The sequence below is a fragment of the Schistocerca piceifrons genome, chromosome 1 (assembly GCF_021461385.2).
Source record: "Schistocerca piceifrons isolate TAMUIC-IGC-003096 chromosome 1, iqSchPice1.1, whole genome shotgun sequence".
Lineage (NCBI taxonomy): Eukaryota > Metazoa > Arthropoda > Insecta > Orthoptera > Acrididae > Schistocerca > Schistocerca piceifrons.
Genome location: NC_060138.1, coordinates 573,624,314 through 573,644,736, shown reverse-complemented (window position 1 = coordinate 573,644,736; position 20,423 = coordinate 573,624,314). Strand labels below are relative to the sequence as shown.

The following is a 20,423-nucleotide window of genomic DNA, read 5'->3' as shown; positions in this document are numbered from 1 at the left end:
AAGGCCCCCTACCCCACCAATGCAGCCTCAGCCTTATTACTTCTCTCCTTTACCGCTACCGCTACCCCCCCCCCCCCCCCCCTTGCCTGTGGCTCCTCCCTACCATTTATCTAACCTCTTGCCTGCACCTAGCTGCCCTGCCCTCTCTCCACCTTATCTCTGTATGCTCCCACAAGCAGCACATTACCGTTCCCCACTCATACCCTGCTATTCCTGCCCCTCCACACCCCAATCTCCTCCTTCCCCCACCATCCACATACACTGCTCCATGAAATCTGGCTTCAGCTGCCAGTGACTGCGGTCATATGTGGGAGTTACAGTTGCGTGCACGCGCGCGTGTGTGTGTGTGCACCACATTGAAAAAATCTGTGTACATATTGATAGGTATGATTCTGACTGATGCATCTCTTATATTACATTACTGTATGAAAAGAGCAACTGTACACTTCCATATTAAGGAAAAGTGGCAGATAAATACACATAAATATCACTTGTTTTGTCTGTGAAAAAAAGGAGTCTTTGTCATTTTTTTGTGATTTATATTTAATGCTTTTCTTTATTGTTTCCCTTTTTTATTATAAAACTTCAGAAAGATATTTCTGTTATGGAAACATTTTATGCTGGCCCCTTTCTCATTGTTCCCACCATGGTTCAGTTCTTAGAAGAGCAGTATGGTCTTCTCATTCACACCTACATATCATGAGTATTTAAATTTCATCTCAATGCCTACAATCTTTATACAATAGTATGCACATTTTGACTGTAGGGTTAATTTATTTACTGACCTGCTGCTTGTCAAGGCATCCTGCCCAGTCCTTTACTGTCTTTTCTAGTATAGGCAGAATAGTAAACTTTAAATCAAGTGATGCACCAGCCATACATGTAATATACATCAGTGACTCCAAGATAATGTTTGGTGGTAAAGAGCCTTCTGTTTCATTCCAGAGTAAACATTCACCTTTCCCATAACACAGGAAACCATTACAATGCCCAATGCTGCTTCTTTTTACCTTTTCTTTATTTCCTGTAAAATAATTTTTAAATTATTATTTGAATTTACAACACTTCTTTCTTTAAATGCTAAATATTGTGAAACAAGACATCTAAATGTCCATTGATAGTCCGATATTTGCAAAATTTGTGCTGTTCACTTTCTTTTGTAACTAGAAAATGAAATCTGATGGAAAGATTATAGTAACGAGAATCAGGCTGTGATATAGGGTTGACAGACAAAATAATAGGGACAGAGGCAGTGGAACGGAAGAGTTATAGAAGGGGAGTGTGGAGTTCGGATGATTGAGAATGCAACCTATGACATCTTGCTAAACTTATCCAAAGTAAGCACCAAGTTTCTTGATCTTGTGCTATAAGATGTGCTGTGGAACTGAGTATTGCATATTGTTAATAGAATCACTCAGTGTGTCTGTTTATCCTTAATGGCACCTTAATTGTCAGATTAACATGAACTCCAAAATATCATGTAGAATGGTATTTCATATAAACCAAAAATCTCCAAAAATAAAATTTATGTTACCTTGAGCCATCAAATAGTAATTTTTAGGTGTGGATATTGACTGCCAGAAAAATAAGGATGAATGCACTAATACTCACAAAAATAATTACCTCAACAGATATGACTTTTCAATGAGTGTGTAACTGCTCATGATTTCTAATCACAGATATGATTTATGTGTGCTGAATTCTGGAAACTATTTCTGAAGTACAGACCTTACTATAAATTTCATGTAGGACTCAAGTTTAGTTATTAATAAGGTTGAAATCGGTTCAAAAATGGTTCAAATGGCTCTGAGCACTATGGGATTTAACTTCTGAGGTCATCAGTCCCCTAGAACTTAGAACTACTTAAACCTAACTAATCTAAGGACATCACACACATCCATGCCTGAAGCAGGATTCGAACCTGCGACTATAGCAGTCGAACGGTTCCGGACTGAAGTACCTAGAACTGCTCGGCCACTGTGACCGTCCTTGAAATTGGTCATAGACTCCATGAACTAAAGGAAATTGTAGACATCAAATTATATTTTTGAGCTTGGGTTTTGTAATGCAGTATTTTAAGAGTGAAAATAGACACATGAAACTTTTCCAATATTAAAATGATATTTTCAACAGAAACAAACACAGAAATTTTAATGAAAGAGGACCTTAAACAGACTCAGTACTAATTATGAGTTTGACATATACAGAGTGAGTCACCTAATGTTACCACTGGATATATTTCGTAAACCACATCAAATACTGATGAATCGATTCCACAGACCGAACGTGAGGAGAGGGGCTAGTGTAATTGGTTAATACAAACCACACAAAAATGCACGGAAGTATGTTTTTTAACACAAACCTAGGTTTTTTTAAATGGAACCCCGTTAGTTTTTTTAGCACATCTGAACATATAAACAAATACGTAACCAGTGCTGTTTGTTGCATTGTAAAATGTGAATTACATCCGGAGATATTGTAACCTAAAGTTGACACTTGAGTACCATTCCTCTGCTGTTCGATCGTGTGTATCAGAGAGCACCGAATTACGTAGGGATCCAAAGGGAACGGTGATGGAACTTAGGTACAGAAGAGACTGGAACAGCACATTACGACCACATGCTAACACCTTTTTATTGGTCTTTTTCACTGACGCACATGTACATTACCATGAGGGGTGAGGTAAACGTACACACGTAGTTTCCATTTTCAATTACGAAGTGGAATAGAGTGTGTCCCACTGGAAACACGTCGACATATGTGGTATCAGCATGATGGTGCACCTGCACATTCCGCAATTAACACTAGGCTGACCCTTGACAGGATGTTCGACGGGCATTTCATAGGACGTGGAGGACGCATAAATTGGCCAGCCCGTTCTCCTGATCTTACACCTCTGGACTTCTTTCTGTGGGGTATGTTAAAGGAGAATGTGTACCGTGATGTGCCTACAACCCCAGAGGATATGAAACAACGTATTGTGGCAGCCTGCGGCGACATTACAGCAGATGTACTGCGGCGTGTACGACATTCATTACACCAGAGGTTGCAATTGTGTGCAGCAAATGATGGCCACCACATTGAACATCTATTGGCCTGACATGTCGGGACACACTCTATTCCACTCCGTTATTGAAAACAGAAACCACGTGTGTACGTGTACCTGACCCCTCATGGTAATGTACATGTCCGTCAGTGAAAAAGACCAATAAAAAGGTGTTAGCATGTGGACATAATGTGCTGTTCCAGTCTCTTCTGTACCTAAGGTCCATCACTGTTCCCTTTGGATCCATACGTAATTCGGTGCTCTCCAATACACACGATCGAACAGCGGAGGAGTGGTACTCAAGCGTCAATTTTAGGTTGCAATATCTCCGGATGTAATTAACATTTTACAATGCAACAAACGGCACTGATTACATATTAGTTTATATGTTGAGATGTGCTAACAAAAGTAACGGGGTTCCATTTTTTAAAAAAGTAGGTTTGTGTTAAAAAAACATACTTCCGTGCATTTTTTTATGGTTTGTATTAACCAATTACACTAGCAACTCTCCTCAGGTTCGGTCTGTGGAATCGATTCGTCAGTATTTGATGTGGTTTACGAAATATATCCAGCGGTAATGTTGGGTGACTCACCCTGTATATAAATTATCTTGTTGAAACTTGCATGATCAATGGCAAATCATGTTGTGACCATAATAAATCATTCTAATTTCATTTTATTATTATTAGTGTAGTCATGTATTTTCTCACATTAAAACCTTCAACTTTACCTGTGCCATTTGTGCATTTTATTCTTGGCTCTCTTGCTTTATATTCATACCTTCCAATGTGGTTGACAAAATGATCCATGATAATTGATGTGATCTTACCATGGCACATCAACAAAACCTGTAAATTGACATAAAATTAATAACATCTGACCTTTGGGAAAAATAATTTAGTGGTTCCTTTGTAAAAATACATTCTGTTAGAAACACTTTATAATATCATTTGATGGTCAGCACAACAACAGAGATTGTATTTAACAGAATGACATAAACATTCAGAACAGGTTGCAGTAATTATTTATTTATTAATTCTCTTAAGCGGTTTCAGTCTAAGTGACCATCTTCAAACCAAAGCTCCTTGATGATGTATGCTGCTGGTTTGTGGAGCTGCTGCACTTCCCAAAAAATACCAATTGACTGGTACTTTAGCACAGCAGCTTTGTGAACCAGCTCCACATGCCATCAAGGAGCTTCTTGTCTGAAGATGGTTGCTCAGACTGTAATCGCTTACTAGAATTAATATACAAATAAATAATTGTTGCAATCTTGACTGTCTGTTTCTGTTATATACGTTACTTTACATGGAACATATTTTCTGTCTGTGTCCTCATTCCTGTGCCCTAGTCTATGAGTCTGCAGTTAAATGGAGATGATGTTACCATCATTTGAATTGAAAAACTATGTTATATACCATACATAACACCAACTGCATCAGAAACTTATAATTTAAAAAGCTGTGACATAGTCACAAATAAAACAATGCTCCAGGAATCATAGGATTTGTTTCCTTTATTCCAGTCTATGATCACAAAAAGTGCCCTCAAACCATCGATTTTGGTCAGTAGTGAGCATTTTCAGAGTTGTCTAAAATATGTCATAATATAATAAAGCCAGAAAAGCATGATCAAGAGACACAAACAAAATTAGCTGAGCATGATTGAACATAATGTAACATCCATCACAGTAGAAGTTCTTGGATAACATATGGAATGTTGAGTTTAACTGATGAAAGAAGAAAATAGAAAACGTGGCAAATGAAGCAGGTAAAAGGGATAGAGACAGCTAAATATGTGGTTGACAATAAGTGCTTATTAGCAAAGCATTAATGACTGAAGGAGAGATGCAGATCTGTAGAAGCATGTGTAACTGTAGAGAAGATAGGTACCAACTACAGAAAAATTAAAAACATCTTTGGAGAAAAGTGAAGTATCTTAGATTGCAAGCCAGTGATAAGCAAAGAAGATAAAGCTGATAAGTGGAAAATACATAAAAAGGCCATACAATGGAAACAAAGCAGAAGACATTTTATAGAAACGGAAAAGGAAGGAGATGAAGATGATACGTAAGAATTCATGTAAGGAGAGTACTGAAACCTTAAACCAAAACAAGGCCCTTGGAGTAGATTAAATTGCCTTGGAACTATTGAGGTCCTTGGGAGAGCCAGTTATGTCAAAACTATTCCACCTGATACGCAATATTTATGAGACAGGCAAAATACCATTCAGCCTTCAGTAAGAATGTAATAATTCCAATTTCAAAGAAGGCAATATTGACCTTATGACTTATCTTAGAAAACAGTCTGAAAAAAAGCAAACCTATGTCTGTAGCAGTTGCAAATCTAGAAAGAGCTTTTTACAATGTTCGTTAGAATACATTGTTTGAAATTCTGGAGGTAGCAGGGTTAAATACAGGGAGTGAAAGGTTATCTACAAAAGAAACCAGGCTACAGTTATGAGAGTCAATGTAAATAAAAGGAAGCAGTAGTTACGAAAGGAGTGAGACTGGGTTGTAAACTATCCTCGTGTTATTCAGTCTGTAACACTGACCAAGCTGTGGGTAAAACCAAGGAGAAATTTGAAAAGGAAATTATGTAATATATGGCATATAAATTAAGGCTGTGGGTCCCATGAAAAGATATCATTTTGAAGAACACTAATACACTGACAGTAAAAAAAAAAAAAAAAAGTAGCAAAATAAATTGTTCATGAGTCACACTGTTCAGAGTTCACTGATGCTCTCCATCATGGAATCACAGAGCACCACTCAATCTGACCTTGATGCTCAAGAGCAGAGGCACATACAGGCATGCAAACACAACGTTATCACAGAAGAGTGAAGCAGTGCACCACTGTCAGCAAGTAACACTTGCCATGGGATTGGGGGCAGTGGAAAGGAGGCATCAGGAAAGGCATCGATCGGTGCATGAGTGTGCCTCCCAACTTTGGTGTGCTGCCAGGCAATGCAAGTGTGTAATCACTGATAGCACTCTTTCCAAAACACTGGCCAGATGAAACACACGATCACGAGTGATAGATGGTGTTGATGCCAGGATACAACAGTTCATGGGTGTTGTTGAAAGCACTAAACTGGAACGTCTCTGGAAGAAATGGGTAGCGTGTGCCTGTGAAAATGTCACACCATCCCTTGAGGGTAGAGTCGAGAATACCGTAGGCACTAGTTCCAGTTGTCAGCTGCTGGAGGTATAGTGGTGGAGGCTGTCCAGTTGTTCATCACTTTCCTATCCATTATGATGTCTTCAGACTTCACAGGAGGAGAGATAATGTAACAAGTGCAGGATATGAGGTCAGCAGTGATTTTCAATTTTGGAAATAAGGAAGATATCAGTTGAGAACTGAAATATGTACTCCAACTCCTGGAAATGGCACAGTGAACACCTGATGTGATTCTGTAAGGCATGAGTGATTGGCTTGTGACAGCGAAAATAATGAAGGGATGGGCTTCCACAGATGGATGTAAATATTTCATTGCCTCAAATACTGCAAGCAACTCATTGTTGTAAGCACTTCAAGAATATGGTGACTTTGACAGCATCTGTAAGAAGAACCCTAGTGGCTGGCACCTACCACCAAAACACTGAAGCACTACACCTATGGCAGCCTAGCTGGCATCTGCAACCATGGCTAATTCAGTGTTGCACACCAGGTGAACAAGCAGTGTCATTTCTGTTAGGCTGCATCTGGACTCTGTGAAAAGTCTTCACCAGTGTCTATCCAGACACCAGGAGTCCTTCCTTTTGAGGTAGGGTCATTTAAAGCTGCATTCAAAGGCTCCTCCATACTGGTGACATTAGGCACATGGCATCAATAAAAGTTTAATATGCTCAGGTAGCAGTGTAAGTTTTTACATGTCTGTGGGTGCAGCATATTCACAGTCGCCTTACCTTCACAGGGAGAAGTGTGGATCTGTTAGAAATGATCAAATACTCAAGAAACTCCATTTCAGTGCCCCAAATATGCACTTTCAGATGTTAATGATGATACTGGCTTCACTTGTTAGGTGTGGCAGTGCAACTCAGCCTTGTCAAAAATATCAGGATGTCATTAAGGTATGTGAAGTACCATGATAAGCCTCACAAGATGCTTCCAGGAAATTTTGCCAGGTCTGGGCAGCATTCCAAAGACCAAATGTTATGGAATTGCTCACAAAAAGCCCAAAGGGCATAATAATGGATGTTTTATGAATGTCTTCAGATACCACAGGAGTCTGTATGAACACCTTCCTGCAGAGTAGTTTACCGAATATGAATGACCCCTTCAAGGCATGGCTAAAGTCCTGCAGGTGCAGTATTGGATATCAGTCTGGCACTGTTCATGCATTTAAGGCACATAAGTCCCCACGTAAGTACTATGAATTGTCTTTCTTGGGGACTAAGATAAGGCGTAGGACCATGGTGTGCTCTTTGGTCAAACGATGACTTGTTGCATGATGGCCTCGAACTGAGCTTTGGCTATAGTAGGTCTATCAGGCTCAATATGCATTGGACATGATTACAATGTGGTGAACTGTCAAGTGTTTGAGGTCTCTCGATATGCGAGGTGGAAAGTTGTCCAGATTTGGATCTGGACCTGCTAGTGTGCTACTGCTACAGTACCTGCTGCCCTCTTGCCATGAGTGTACCTCCTAGGCGATCTGTGTGGTTAGTGTTGGCATGTGGGTCGCCGGATTCTGGACTAGGTTGTGGAAGTCAGTATCCATGGTGGCAGGTACACAAGATTTGTCACTGTGGAGTGAAAGCTGATGCTGTGGCTACAGCTTTGTAGATTGCACATAGCTGCTGTACTGGGAACTTTTGCCAATGCAACAAGTACCTAGTTAACCATGTCCACAACAGCATCCAGCTACATTTTTGTCTGTGTGGCAATCATCATTTGCACTTCAGTTGGGATACTGTGCACCCAGATAGTACACAACAGTGAGCCTGTAATCATGTCAGACTGTACATAGTTTGAGACGTAGCAAGTTGGAATTTAACACATTTGTTATGTTTTCTACTCCCAAGAATAAATAATTATTTTTTTACCTTTTAATTCAACAACAGGCACTCCCAACTGTTCGGGAATGAATTTGGAATTATCTAAAAGTAATTAACTTACAAAATAATTGACATCAAAAGTTCATACTGTCCAAATTTCAATTGCTTATTTGGCTTTAATGGCTGCAAGATTCTGAACTATGATGATATAATTTCACTGCTATATCTTTTTTGGATCAGACAACATCATTCACAACTTAATTCAGTCAGAAATTAAGAATTCAAATAGTGTAGCATCATAAAAGATTTACTTCAAAATGGATGACTTACTCATAAATAGATACAATAATAATGTTCCATGAACTGTTCTGAATTACTAACATGAAACATTTTACTCTTAGAGTCCATGCAAAATAGTAAAATCTAACCTAACATAATTTGAAAGTATTATGTAATTTTAGAATTCACATTATGTTCTTCTGCCTGTCTTTGTATAGCTACCCCTACCCTACAGTCCACAGTTGGTGTCTGAGCAGTGCACTGCTAACATCTCTATGTCAGGTCACCTAAGACCAGCACACAAATAACATCTATATGTCTGTTTGTGTTAAAATTTGTGACCAGTGAGTACACATAAAACATCAATATGTTGGTTCACATGAAAGTCTGCTTATTTCTAGCATAACACTCACAATTCTATGGTGGTTGAAGTGAAATTCTGCACCTTGACATAATAAATGCAACAAAGAAGATGCAACTGCGTAATGTCTTTGCATCTTGAGATCTCTGGAGAACTAGTAAATATTAACCTCAGGAGTACTAATGGTTGCAAACTGTGTTGATTGGACAGCATCACATATGCTGGTAACAATACAATAAATCTTTTTGTGTGCACTGATATAATTCTGTCATAATTTGTTCTGCCACTGGGAATGTTACCCAGATCTGTGGCATTACTAAGTAGTTGGGTGATCCTCCTTTCTTATAGAATTACAAAGGAGATGCGCTTCCATTGAGGGAAACATTCCACGTGGGAAAAATATATCTAAAAACAAAGATGATGTGACTTACCAAACGAAAGCGCTGGCAGGTCGATAGACACACAAACAAACACAAACATACACACAAAATTCAAGCTTTTGCAACCAACGGTTGCTTCATCAGGAAAGAGGGAAGGAGAGGGAAAGGCAAAAGGATGTGGGTTTTAAGGGAGAGGGTAAGGAGTCATTCCAATCCCGGGAGCGGAAAGACTTACCTTAGAGGGAAAAAAGGACAGGTATACACTCGCACACACACCCATATCCAACCGCACATACACAGACACAAGCAGACGCCTTTACAAATGTCTGGAAAACTGTTGATACAGAAGACTGGATGATTTGTTTCTATCCAAGTAGCTGTTAGGTGAATCACAGATCCGTATCACTCATCCTGATGAAAGTTCATCACTTCTTGTTAGCCTACATATCATATCAGGGACACCAGTGAAGTGGAAATATGTCATGCAGTGAGCTGGCTTTACTGCTGCACCTATCCACTGTGCTCAGGGAGGAGGCTATGGTGACAGGAATGGAATAAGAGCATGTGTATCTAATATATATTTATCCATCACAAATTAATACACAGCAACTAATAAATGTATTCTTTTTGTGAATGTCAATGCACTCATGGCCAAGTGGCCACAATAAATGCCGTTAGCATAAAAGATTCACTCTTGTCATGTGTCACAGGGCTCAAACACATGTCTCAGATGATATACACTCCACAATGCTACAAGCAGGTTGCCTGATTGTGCAATAGCAGGGAAATGACAAACATGTGTGCAAAATGCAAACAAACTGTCATACTTTCTGCTCGACCTGCAAAGTGCCACATCTTTTGCAAACACAACAAAACAAACTGAATGGTGCCTTATTAACTTTCCATATGTGTTGGTGCTCACCTTAAGCTCAATCCTTGTGGTGTGCAGCTAGTGAAATCACACTAAGAATCATGTCTGCAAGGCACTGAGCTCACACTGCTTTGTCTGCCTCACCCCATGTACAACACCAATGCCAAAATTTGGCCTAACACTAAATGTGCACACTGGCGGATGCCAGACACAGCTCACTGCAGTTCTGTTGTTCATGCATTTCTGCAGTACAGCTGCCAAATGTGCATAGCATGCCCACTTTCACTCGCCTGAAGTATGGATTCACATTTTGGGGAAACTAACCTGCAGCTATCAACACATTCAAATTGCAAAAAAGATCTGTTAGAATCAAATTTGGATGCAAACATAGAGGTTTATACAAACTACTCTCTAAGAACACCTTCAATATGTATCTACACAATGGACACTCTTTGTTCTTGAAATAAATGTAATTTATTTATTTATTTTATTATCCATCTTTAGGCATTAAAAATGCAGTTGATGTCATCATTTGTGTACATATACAGTTTACATAACTAACAGAAATGGTGTAATATATTGTTGATCATTATTGTCTAATAAGATACAAAAATTGGTCCTTGATGCTGCACAAGGTATTTGCATTATATTTACATGTATAAGTTTAATCTAAGTGAAACTATATTAGTACCGGTACTTAAGATCATCTTTAGTGCACACTATAAACTCTTCTATTGTATAAAAAGCTTTTTCTCTAAGCCATTTCTTTGTGACACTTTTAAACTAATTCAGTGACACATTATGTGCCTCTATTGGCAACATGTTAAATAGGTTTACTCCCATGTACCTGTAACTATCTTGAGTTTTCTTTAGTCTAGCAACTGGGATGTCAATTTGCTGTTTTATACGTGTGTCATAGTGATGGATAGATTGTCATAGTTTGTGACTGTGTTGGTTTTCTTTTGTGTGTATCAGACAACTTAGTATAAAGAGGGCTGCAACTGTTAGTATTTTTAGATTTTTGAAATATGCTCTACAAGACTCATTTTTTCTGACATGGATGCATCTGACTGCCTTCTTTTGCCAAATGAAAACTTGTTTTGCTTCGGGTGAGTTTCCCCACAACAAAGTGGCATATGTTAAATGGGTGTGGAAAAAGGCATAGTATGCATTGAGTAATAAATTACCACTAACACATGACCTTAGTTTACCTAACAGATATGTCACACGTGCTAACTTAGTACAAATATAATCGGTATGACCCTTCCACATTAATTTTGAGTCAAGATGGATCCCAAGTAGTTTAGCTGATACACAATCAATCTTATCACTCTTAACACACAAGCTAAAAAGAATATTTACAGTTTTATCATGATTTATATGCAAGTAATTGAGTTGGAACCACTTGATGGCTGCTCTGAGATGAGCCTCACTTTCCTCGTTTAATTTTCCTAAATCTTTCCCTGCTGTAACAAAAGTTGTATCATCTGCATAGAGTGTGGATTTACATAACATGGTGCAGGGGAAAGCCATTTACATATATTATAAAAGTAAAGGTCCAAACACAGAGCCTTGTGGTACACCCTGCATGATATCCAAGACATTTGACCTCATATTGTTAAAATGCACAATTTGTTTTCTGTCGCTCAGATAGGATTTGATCAGAGATTGTTCTGAGCCTCTAATACCATAGCAGTACAGTGTTTCTAGTAGTATACTGTGACAGACAGAGTCAAATGCCTTGCTGAGGTTTGACAAGAGTGGCATTAACTGATAATCCTGATTTGAATGATGACAATATATATGAAACAACATCTTCAACTGCTTTTGCCATTGACAGGCTGGACCAGAAGCCATACTGAGAGTCACTAAGAATATTATTCACAGACAGATGTTGACTGATTTGGAGCTGTATGCAATATTCCACTACTTTTGATATGATGGGTAAAAGGGAGATTGGACGCTAATAGGTAAGAATAGTCGATTCCAAAAAAGTTTGATATTCATGATCTATAATAAAAAGAAAATGAGACACCTATATTTGGGCATGATCAACGTTTTCACGTGCAAGGAAGGTAGGTATCCACATGGGAGCTAAACTTTATAACAAACTTTCCAAAAACATAAAAGCAGATACTGAGGTTATAAACTTTGGAAATTTTTTTAAGTCACATTTACATCGTCACTGATTTTACTCCATTTAAGATTATTTACATGTGTAAAGTGGCATAATAAATGTGAGAACCATTTGTAATTTAAATATATATGTACAGAAATACAAGTTCTATAATATATTATCCCCCCCCATGAACCTTGGACCTCACCATTGGTGGGGAGGCTTGCACGCCTTAGTGATACAAGTAGCTGTACTGTAGGTGCAACCACAACAGAAGGTTATCTGTTAAGATTTAACACAAACATGTGGTTCGTGAAGAGGGGCAGCAGCCTTTTCAATAGTTGCAGGAGCAACAGTCTGGATGATTGACTGATTTGGCCATGTAACATCAACCAAGACGGCATTGCTGTGCTGGTACTGCAAATGGCAGAAAGCAAGGAGAAATTACAGCCATAATTTTTCCCAAGGGCATACAGCTTTACTGTATAGTTAAATGATTATGGTGATTATGGTGTCCTCTTGGGTAAAATATTCTGGAGGTAAAGCAGTCCCCCATTCATATCTTTGGTCAGGGACTACTCAGGAGGATATAGTTATCAGGAAAAACAAAACTGGCATTCTATGGATCAGAGCGTGGAATGTCAGATCCCTTAATTGGGTAAAAACGTTACAAAATTTAAAAGTTAGATATGATGGGAATTAGTGAAGTTTGGTGGCAGGAGGAACAAGACTTCTGGTCAGGTGAATACAGAGTTATAAATACAAAATCAAATAACAGTAATGCAGGAGTAGGCTTAATAATGAATAAAAAAATAGGAACGTGGCTAAGCTACTATGAACAACATAGTGATCACATTTTCTAGCCAAGATGGCCACGAAGCCCATTCGTACCACAGTAATACAAGTTCATATGCCAACTGCCTCTGCAGATGATGAAGAGATTGAAGAAATGTATGATGCAATACCGAACTATCACTTTAATAAGTCATGGATGCAAAATACTAACGTGAATTCTTTACAGACGAATGGAAAAACTGGTAGAAGCCAACCTCGGGGAAGATCAGTTTGGATACGGTAGAAATATTGGAACACGTGAGGCAATACTAACCCTACGACTTATCTTAGAAGCTAGATTAAGGAAAGCTAAACCTACATTTCTAGCATTTGTAGACTTAGAGAAAGCTTTTGACAATATTGACTGGAATACTCTCTTTCAAATTCTAAAGATAGCAGGGGTAAGATACAGGGAGCGAAAGGCTATTTACAATTTGTACAGAAACCAGATGGCAGTTATAAGAGTCAAGGGGCATGAAAGGGAAGCAACGGTTGGGAAGGGAGTGAGACAGGGTTGTAGCCTGTCCCCGTGTTATTCAGTCTGTATATTGAGCAAGCAGTGAAGGACACAAAAGAAAAATTCGGAGTAGGTATTAAAATCCATGGAGAAGAAATAAAAATGTTGAGGTTCACCGATGACATTGTAATTCTGTCAGGGACAGCAAAGAGCAGTTGAACGGAATGGACAGTGTCTTGAAAGGAGGATGTAAGATGAACATCAACAAAAGCAAAACGAGGATAATGGAATGTAGTCGAATTAAGTCGGGTGATGCTGAGGGAATTAGATTAGGAAATGAGACACTTAAAGTAATAAAGGAGTTTTGCTATTTGGGGAGCAAAATAACTGATGATGCTTGAAGTAGAGAGGGTATAAAATGTAGACTGGCAATGGCAAGGAAAGCATTTCTGAAGAAGAGAAATTTGTTAACATCAAGTATAGATTGAAGTGTAAGGAAGTCGTTTCTGAAAGTATTTGTATGGAGAGTAGCCATCTATGGAAGTGAAACATGGACGATAAATAGTTTGGACAAGAAGAGAATAGAAGCTTTCGAAATGTGGTGCTACAGAAGGATGCTAAAGATTAGATGGGTAGATCACATAACTAATGAGGAGGTACTGAATAGGATTTGGGAGAAGAGGAGTTTGTGGCACAACTTGACCAGAAGAAGGGATCGGTTGGTAGGACATGTTCTGAGGCATCAAGGGATCACCAATTTAGTATTGGAGGGCAGTGTGGAGGGTCAAAATCGTAGAGGGAGACCAAGAGATGAATACACTAAACAGATTCAGAAGGATGTAGGTTGCACTAGGTACTGGGAGATGAAGAAGCTTGCACAGGATAGAGTAGCATGGAGAGCTGCATCAAACCAGTCTCAGGACTGAAGACCACAACAACAACAATGATGCAATAAAAGAAATTATTCAAATAGTTAAGGGAAATAAAAAATTTATAGTCGTGGGTGACTGGAGTTCGACTGTAGGAAAAGGAAGAGAAGGAAAAGTAGTAGGTGGATATGAACTGGGGGTAAGGAATGCAAGAGGAAGCCGCCTGGTAGAATTTTGCACAGAGCATAACTTAATCATAGCTAACACTTGGTTTAAGAATCATGAAAGAAGGTTGTATATGTGGAAGAGGCCTGGAGATACCAGAAGGTTTCAAATAGATTATATAATGGTAAGACAGAGATTTAGGAACCAGGTTTTAAATTGTAAGACATTATCAGGGGTAAATGTGGACTCTGACCACAATTTATTGGTTATGAACTGTAGATTAAAACTGAAGAAACCGCAAAAAGGTAGGAATTTAAAGAGATGGAACCTGGATAAACTGAAAGAACCAGAGGTTGTAGAGAGTTTCAGAGAAAGCATTAGGGAATGGTTGACAAGAACAGGGGGAAGAAATACAATAGAAGAACAATGGGTAGCTTTGAGAGATGTAATAGTGGTGGCAGCTTTGAGAGATGTAATAGTGGTGGCAGCAGAGGATCAACTAGGTAAAAATATGTGCACCAGCAGAAATCCTTAGGTCTTGAAAGGAGGATATAAGAGATATTGAATTAACTGATGAAAGAAGAAAATATAAAAATGCCGTTACTGAAGGAGACGGAAAGGAATACAAACGTCTCAAAAATGAGATCGACAGGAAGTGCAAAATGGCTAAGCAGGGATGGCTAGAGGACAAATGTAAGGATGTAGAACCATGTATCACTAGGGGTAAGATAGGTGCTGCTTACAGGGAAATTAAAGAGGCCTTTGGAGAAAAGAGAACCACCTGTATGAATATCAAGAGCTCAGATGGTAAACCAGTCCTACGCAAAGAGGGGAAAGCAGAAAGGTGGAAGGAATATATAGAGGGTCTATACAATGGTGATGTACTTGAGGGCAATATTATGGAAATGGAAGAAGACATAGATGAAGACGAAATTGGGGATATGATACTGCACTAAGAATTTGACAGAGCATTGGAAGACTTAAGTCGAAACAAGGCCCCGGGAGTAGGCAACATTCCATTAGAACTACTGATAGCCTTGGGAAAGCCAACCATGGCAAAACATTCCATCTGGTGAGCAAGATAAAGAGACACACAAAATACCTTCAGACTTCAAGAAGAATATAATAATTCCAGTCCCAAAGAAACCAGGTGTTGACAGGTGTGAAAATTACCAAACGATCTGTTTAGTAAGTCATGATTGCGAAATATTAGAACGAATTCTTTTCAAACGAATGGAAAAATTGGAAGAAGCCAACCTTGGGGAAGATCAGTTTGGATTCTGTAGAAATGTTGGAACGTGCGAGGCAATACTGACCCTATGACTTATCTTAGAAGATAGCTTAAGGAAAGGAAAACTTACATTTCTAGCATTTTTAGACTTAGAGAAAGCTTTTGACAATGTTGACTGGAATACTCTCTTTCAAATTCTGAAGGTGACAGGGGTCAAATACACGAAGCAAAAGGCTATTTACAATTTGTACAGAAACAAGATGGCAGTTATAATAGTCGAGGGGCATGAAAGGGAAGCAGTGGTTGGGAAGGGAGTGAGACAGGGTTGTAGCCTGTCCCCAATATTATTCAATCTGTACATTGAGCAAGCAGTGAAGGAAACAAAAAAAAATCTGGAGAAGGAATTAAAATCCACAGAGAAAAAATAAAAACTTTCGAGGTTTGCCGATGACATTGTAATTCTGTCAGAGACAGTAAAGAACCTGGAAGAGCAGCTGAACGAAATGGACAGTGTCTTCAAAGGAGGATATAAGATGAACATCAACAAAAGCAAAACAGGAATAATGGAATTTAGTAGAATTAAATCAGGTGATGCTGAGGGAATTAGATTAGGAAATGAGATACTTAAAGTAGTAAATGAGCTTTGCTATTTGGGGAGCAAAATAATTGATGATGGTCAAAGTAGGGAGGATATAAAATGTAGACTGGCTATGGCAAGGAAAGCATTTCTGAAGAAGAGAAATTTGTTAACATCGAGTATAGATGCCAGGAAGCCTTTTCTGAAAATATTTATATGGGGTGTAGCCATGTATGGAAGTGAAACAAGAATGATACACAGTGTAGACAAGAAGAGAATAGAAGCTATTGAAATGTGGTGCTACAGAAGAAAGCTGAAGTTTAGGTCACATAACTAATGAGGAGGTACTGAATAGAAGAGGGGAGAAGAGAAATTTGTGGTACAACTTGACTAGAAGAAGGGATCAGTTGGTAGGACACATTCTGAGGCATCAAGGGATCGTCAATTTAGTATTGGAGGGAAGTGTGAAGGGTAAAGAACATAGAGGGAGACCAGGAGATGAATACACTATGTAGATTCAGAACAATGTAGGTTGCAGTAGTTATTCAGAGATGAAGAGGCTTGCACAGGATAGAGTAGCATGGAGAGCTGCATCAAACCAGTCTGTGGACTGAAGACCACAACAACAACAACAACAACAATATATTATCATATCTGTATATAACTTGACTTGTCCACTATCGTAAACAGATGCTGCTTTTGTAGCTGCATGACAAAATAAAAGTATAGTTAATACAATAATTGAATTAGGCATTTAACATTCTTTTAGAACATTCCTTACTTAGTGAGCAATACAATCATGTGTTAAATATTTAATTATCACCTAAAAAAGTAAGTACAAGAAATAAAAAACTGAAAATGTGCTCAGTAACTATAAGGACCCTAATCCTGAATGTGCAAAGTGTATGATGATTAAACATAATATTTAAAAGATGTGTGTAGTAACTTCAGTAAATAAAAAACATTAATAATGTTATGGGGTACCTTGAGGATGAGAGACCATGATGCCTGTGGTTGTGCCACAAGCACAATAAGCTCCAATGCAATAGATGCAGCATCCAATGGGAGACATTGCTTGCCTTTATTGAGAGTAAACAAATGAGGGACTGCAAATATAAACCATGTAGCTGGAGACTGAGCATCTTTGATCTGAAAAATCTGAACACCAGACAAACCTTTCCGAAAAACCTGCAAATGAAAGATCAGATAATTCTCTGAACACCGGTCAACAAATATGGGAAACAAAAAAAAGATCTGAGGCAAAAATTGACATGCAATGAAATCAGAGAAAAATTTGGTTCACTACATTTTCATTAAGCGCAAGTGCAATTGTTGAACATGAATACTAAAGTGAACAAATAATGCTAACCAGAGCAAAGTAAACTAAATGCTGGCCACATTGTGCCCCAAAAGTAGCACTCCAAATCATTTAAAATACCAGAAAAATTACATAAACTAATAAAAAGGCTACAGATACCTGAGTGTGACAATGAATGTCATCAAAATTCACAGCATTAATGGGAACAACCATATAGCACAGTAAAACATATTAAAATAAAAATGTATTAAATAGCAATAACAAAACATAAAAGTAGCTTATACAGACTAAGTGATTTGAAATAGAGTTGGGGATGCCAGGTATGAATGGAGGAGAATATTTTACAATTTTTTTCTTTTCTTTTTTACAGAAGTATGGGAATTCAAACTTGAATTCATATAATAGTATCATAGGAATAAATTATAAAACCATTAGTAAAAAAGCTGCTAAAAGCTGATACACAACAACATGCTGCAACCAGGACAGCACAAACACAACCCTCACACACCTTTTTAAGACTGAAAAGCAAAATAAATTTTATGCAGTAATCAAAACTTATGAAAGTACACAGGCAAATACTAATCTCAGTGGGACAGCAAAGCATATAAAATCAGTGTGCACAAAAATTTGAAGGGCAGCAATTGAAAATTATCAGCAAACCCCCAAATCTTTAATAAAAAAACACCAAAAACAATCACAGGAGGAGCATGCTGCACTCAGGGTGGTGGTACTCAGTCATCAGTTATATTTGTGTATAGAAACATCAAACAAAATACAGCCAAAAAAAATTTCAGGTCTTAGGCAAACTAGGAAAGACAGACACACATTTTTCCACGAAGGGCTGCAAGGGCAACTCAAAAACCAGAATCCATTCATATAGAAATAAATCAAAGAAACAAATAGAAGTTTGATAAATGAGAGTTATGAAGGTTGTGGTCCTAAATGAGATCATTAAAGTAACACATCATTAAAAATATTAAAAAAACCAATTCTATATGAAGAATACTGGTTTTGGTAGCTTAGTTTATTTGGGGCACCAGACCAAACAGTAAGGTCATTGGTCCCATCGGATGAGGGACAGATGCAGAAGGAAACTGGCCGTACTCTTTCAAAGGAACACACCTGGAATTTGCTGGAAGCAAGTTAGAGAAACCAGGGAAAACCTACATCAGGATGGCCAGATGCAGGTTTGAACCATTGTCCTCCCAAATGTGAGTCAATTGTGCTAACCACTGTGCCACCTCACTTGGTATATTGGCTTTTCCGGTGCCCATGTCACTGTTTGTGAAAAATGAGTGTCTGGTTTTCTAGTTTGCCTGAACACTTGGAACTTCATTGGCTGATTGGATTGATTTGGGGGTAAGAGACCAAACAGCGAGGTCATCGTTCTCATTGGATTAGGGAAGGATGGGGGAGGAAGTCGGCTGTGCCCTGTCAAAGGTACCATCCTGGCATTTGCATGAAGCGATTTGGGGAAATCTTGGAAAACCTAAATCAGGATGGTTGGATGTGGGATTAAACCATCATCCTCCAGAATATGAGTCCAGTGTGCTAACCACTGCTCCACCTTGCTCGGTCATTGGCTGAAGTTTGTTTCATATTATTATGTAAAAATTTCGTGACTGAGTATTGCCACCTAAGTACAGCATGCTCCTTCTGTGACAGTCTTTCGGTGTTTTTTAATAAAAATTTGGTGGTTTGCTCATGATTTTCAATTGCTGTCCTGTAATTTTTGTTCATACTGATTTTATATGCAAGGTTGTCCCACTGAGATTAATGTTTGACTATGTACTTTCATCAGTTTTGATTAGTGTGTTAAATATATTTTGGTTACCATTCTTCAAAATGAGTGCAAGAATTGTGTCTATGCTGTCCTGTTTGCAGCATGCTGCTGTGTGGTAGCATTCGGCAGCTTTTTTAGTAATGGTTTTAGGATTTATTGCAATGGCTTGATTATACAACTTCAAATTTTAAATCCTGTACTTGTGTAAAAATTAAGAAAATTTGTGAAATATCCTCTTCCCTCCATACCTTGTATTCATGACTAGTTTGAATCACATAGTCTGTATAAGCTATGTTATGATTTATTACTGCTATTTAATACATATGCATTTTAATGTGTTTCAGTGTACTATATGGGCTGTACACATTAATGTTGTGAATTTTGATGATATTCATTGTCACACATTTCTAACTGTAGCTTTTTTGTTATTTTCTGTAATTTTTCTTGTATCTGACATTCTTTGGAGCACTAAGTTTGGCACACCATCTGGCAGGCTTTTAGTTTACTTCACTCTTGTTAGCAAGATTTGTTCACTATAGTTTTCTTGTTCAACAATTGCATGTGACTGTTTTCTCTGTAAAATCTCATGTACTATATGTCAGTGCTTTTGAAACTTTCTTTATTATGTACACTGGTATGTATTCTGTAAATTTGTCTGTCACTTATTTTGCCTTACTGTAAAGATCATGAATTGTTTCTGTGCTCTTGATGTAAATATTTGTTAACAGATTGTCTGATGATGCGTCATGCCCAAAATGCATAATAAAGGGTTTGTATTCAGTACAATATTTCTACGGAACATCCAAGATCTGTTATTAGCAACCAGTCAGCAGTGTATATGTTTACTGGTTTAATCATAACAGCTGCATAACTAAGGCACGACTTGAACTTTCAACTGCAATACACTGTGCCATCCTGGGCATTTCCATGATGTCATGAAATATTACATCGCAAGTAGGACTTTTATGAGAAATAAAATGAAGATCATGTTCAACAGGTCCTATTTGCATCATGGCGGTACACCTAATTATGCTCAGTTAAAACTGGTTAACAAATCATGTAATGTACAGAAACTTAAGATCAGATTTGAGCATGAGTAGGTGGAAAGTGAAATTAGAGCTGCACAGAGGGATCAA

General features: G+C 38.2%; 1 protein-coding gene across 1 annotated transcript in view; it reads right to left on the bottom strand.

The window, feature by feature from the left end:
* The window catches only part of LOC124804863, a 178,137-nt gene that overhangs the window by 61,258 nt on the left and 96,456 nt on the right, over window positions 1–20,423 (bottom strand). The window contains exons 5-7 of the mRNA XM_047265229.1: window positions 17,171–17,374; window positions 3,777–3,894; window positions 786–1,024 (exon numbers count right to left, since the gene is read on the bottom strand). Coding sequence (XP_047121185.1) covers window positions 786–1,024; window positions 3,777–3,894; window positions 17,171–17,374 — 561 coding nt within the window. The remainder of the gene's footprint in view (window positions 1–785; window positions 1,025–3,776; window positions 3,895–17,170; window positions 17,375–20,423) is intronic.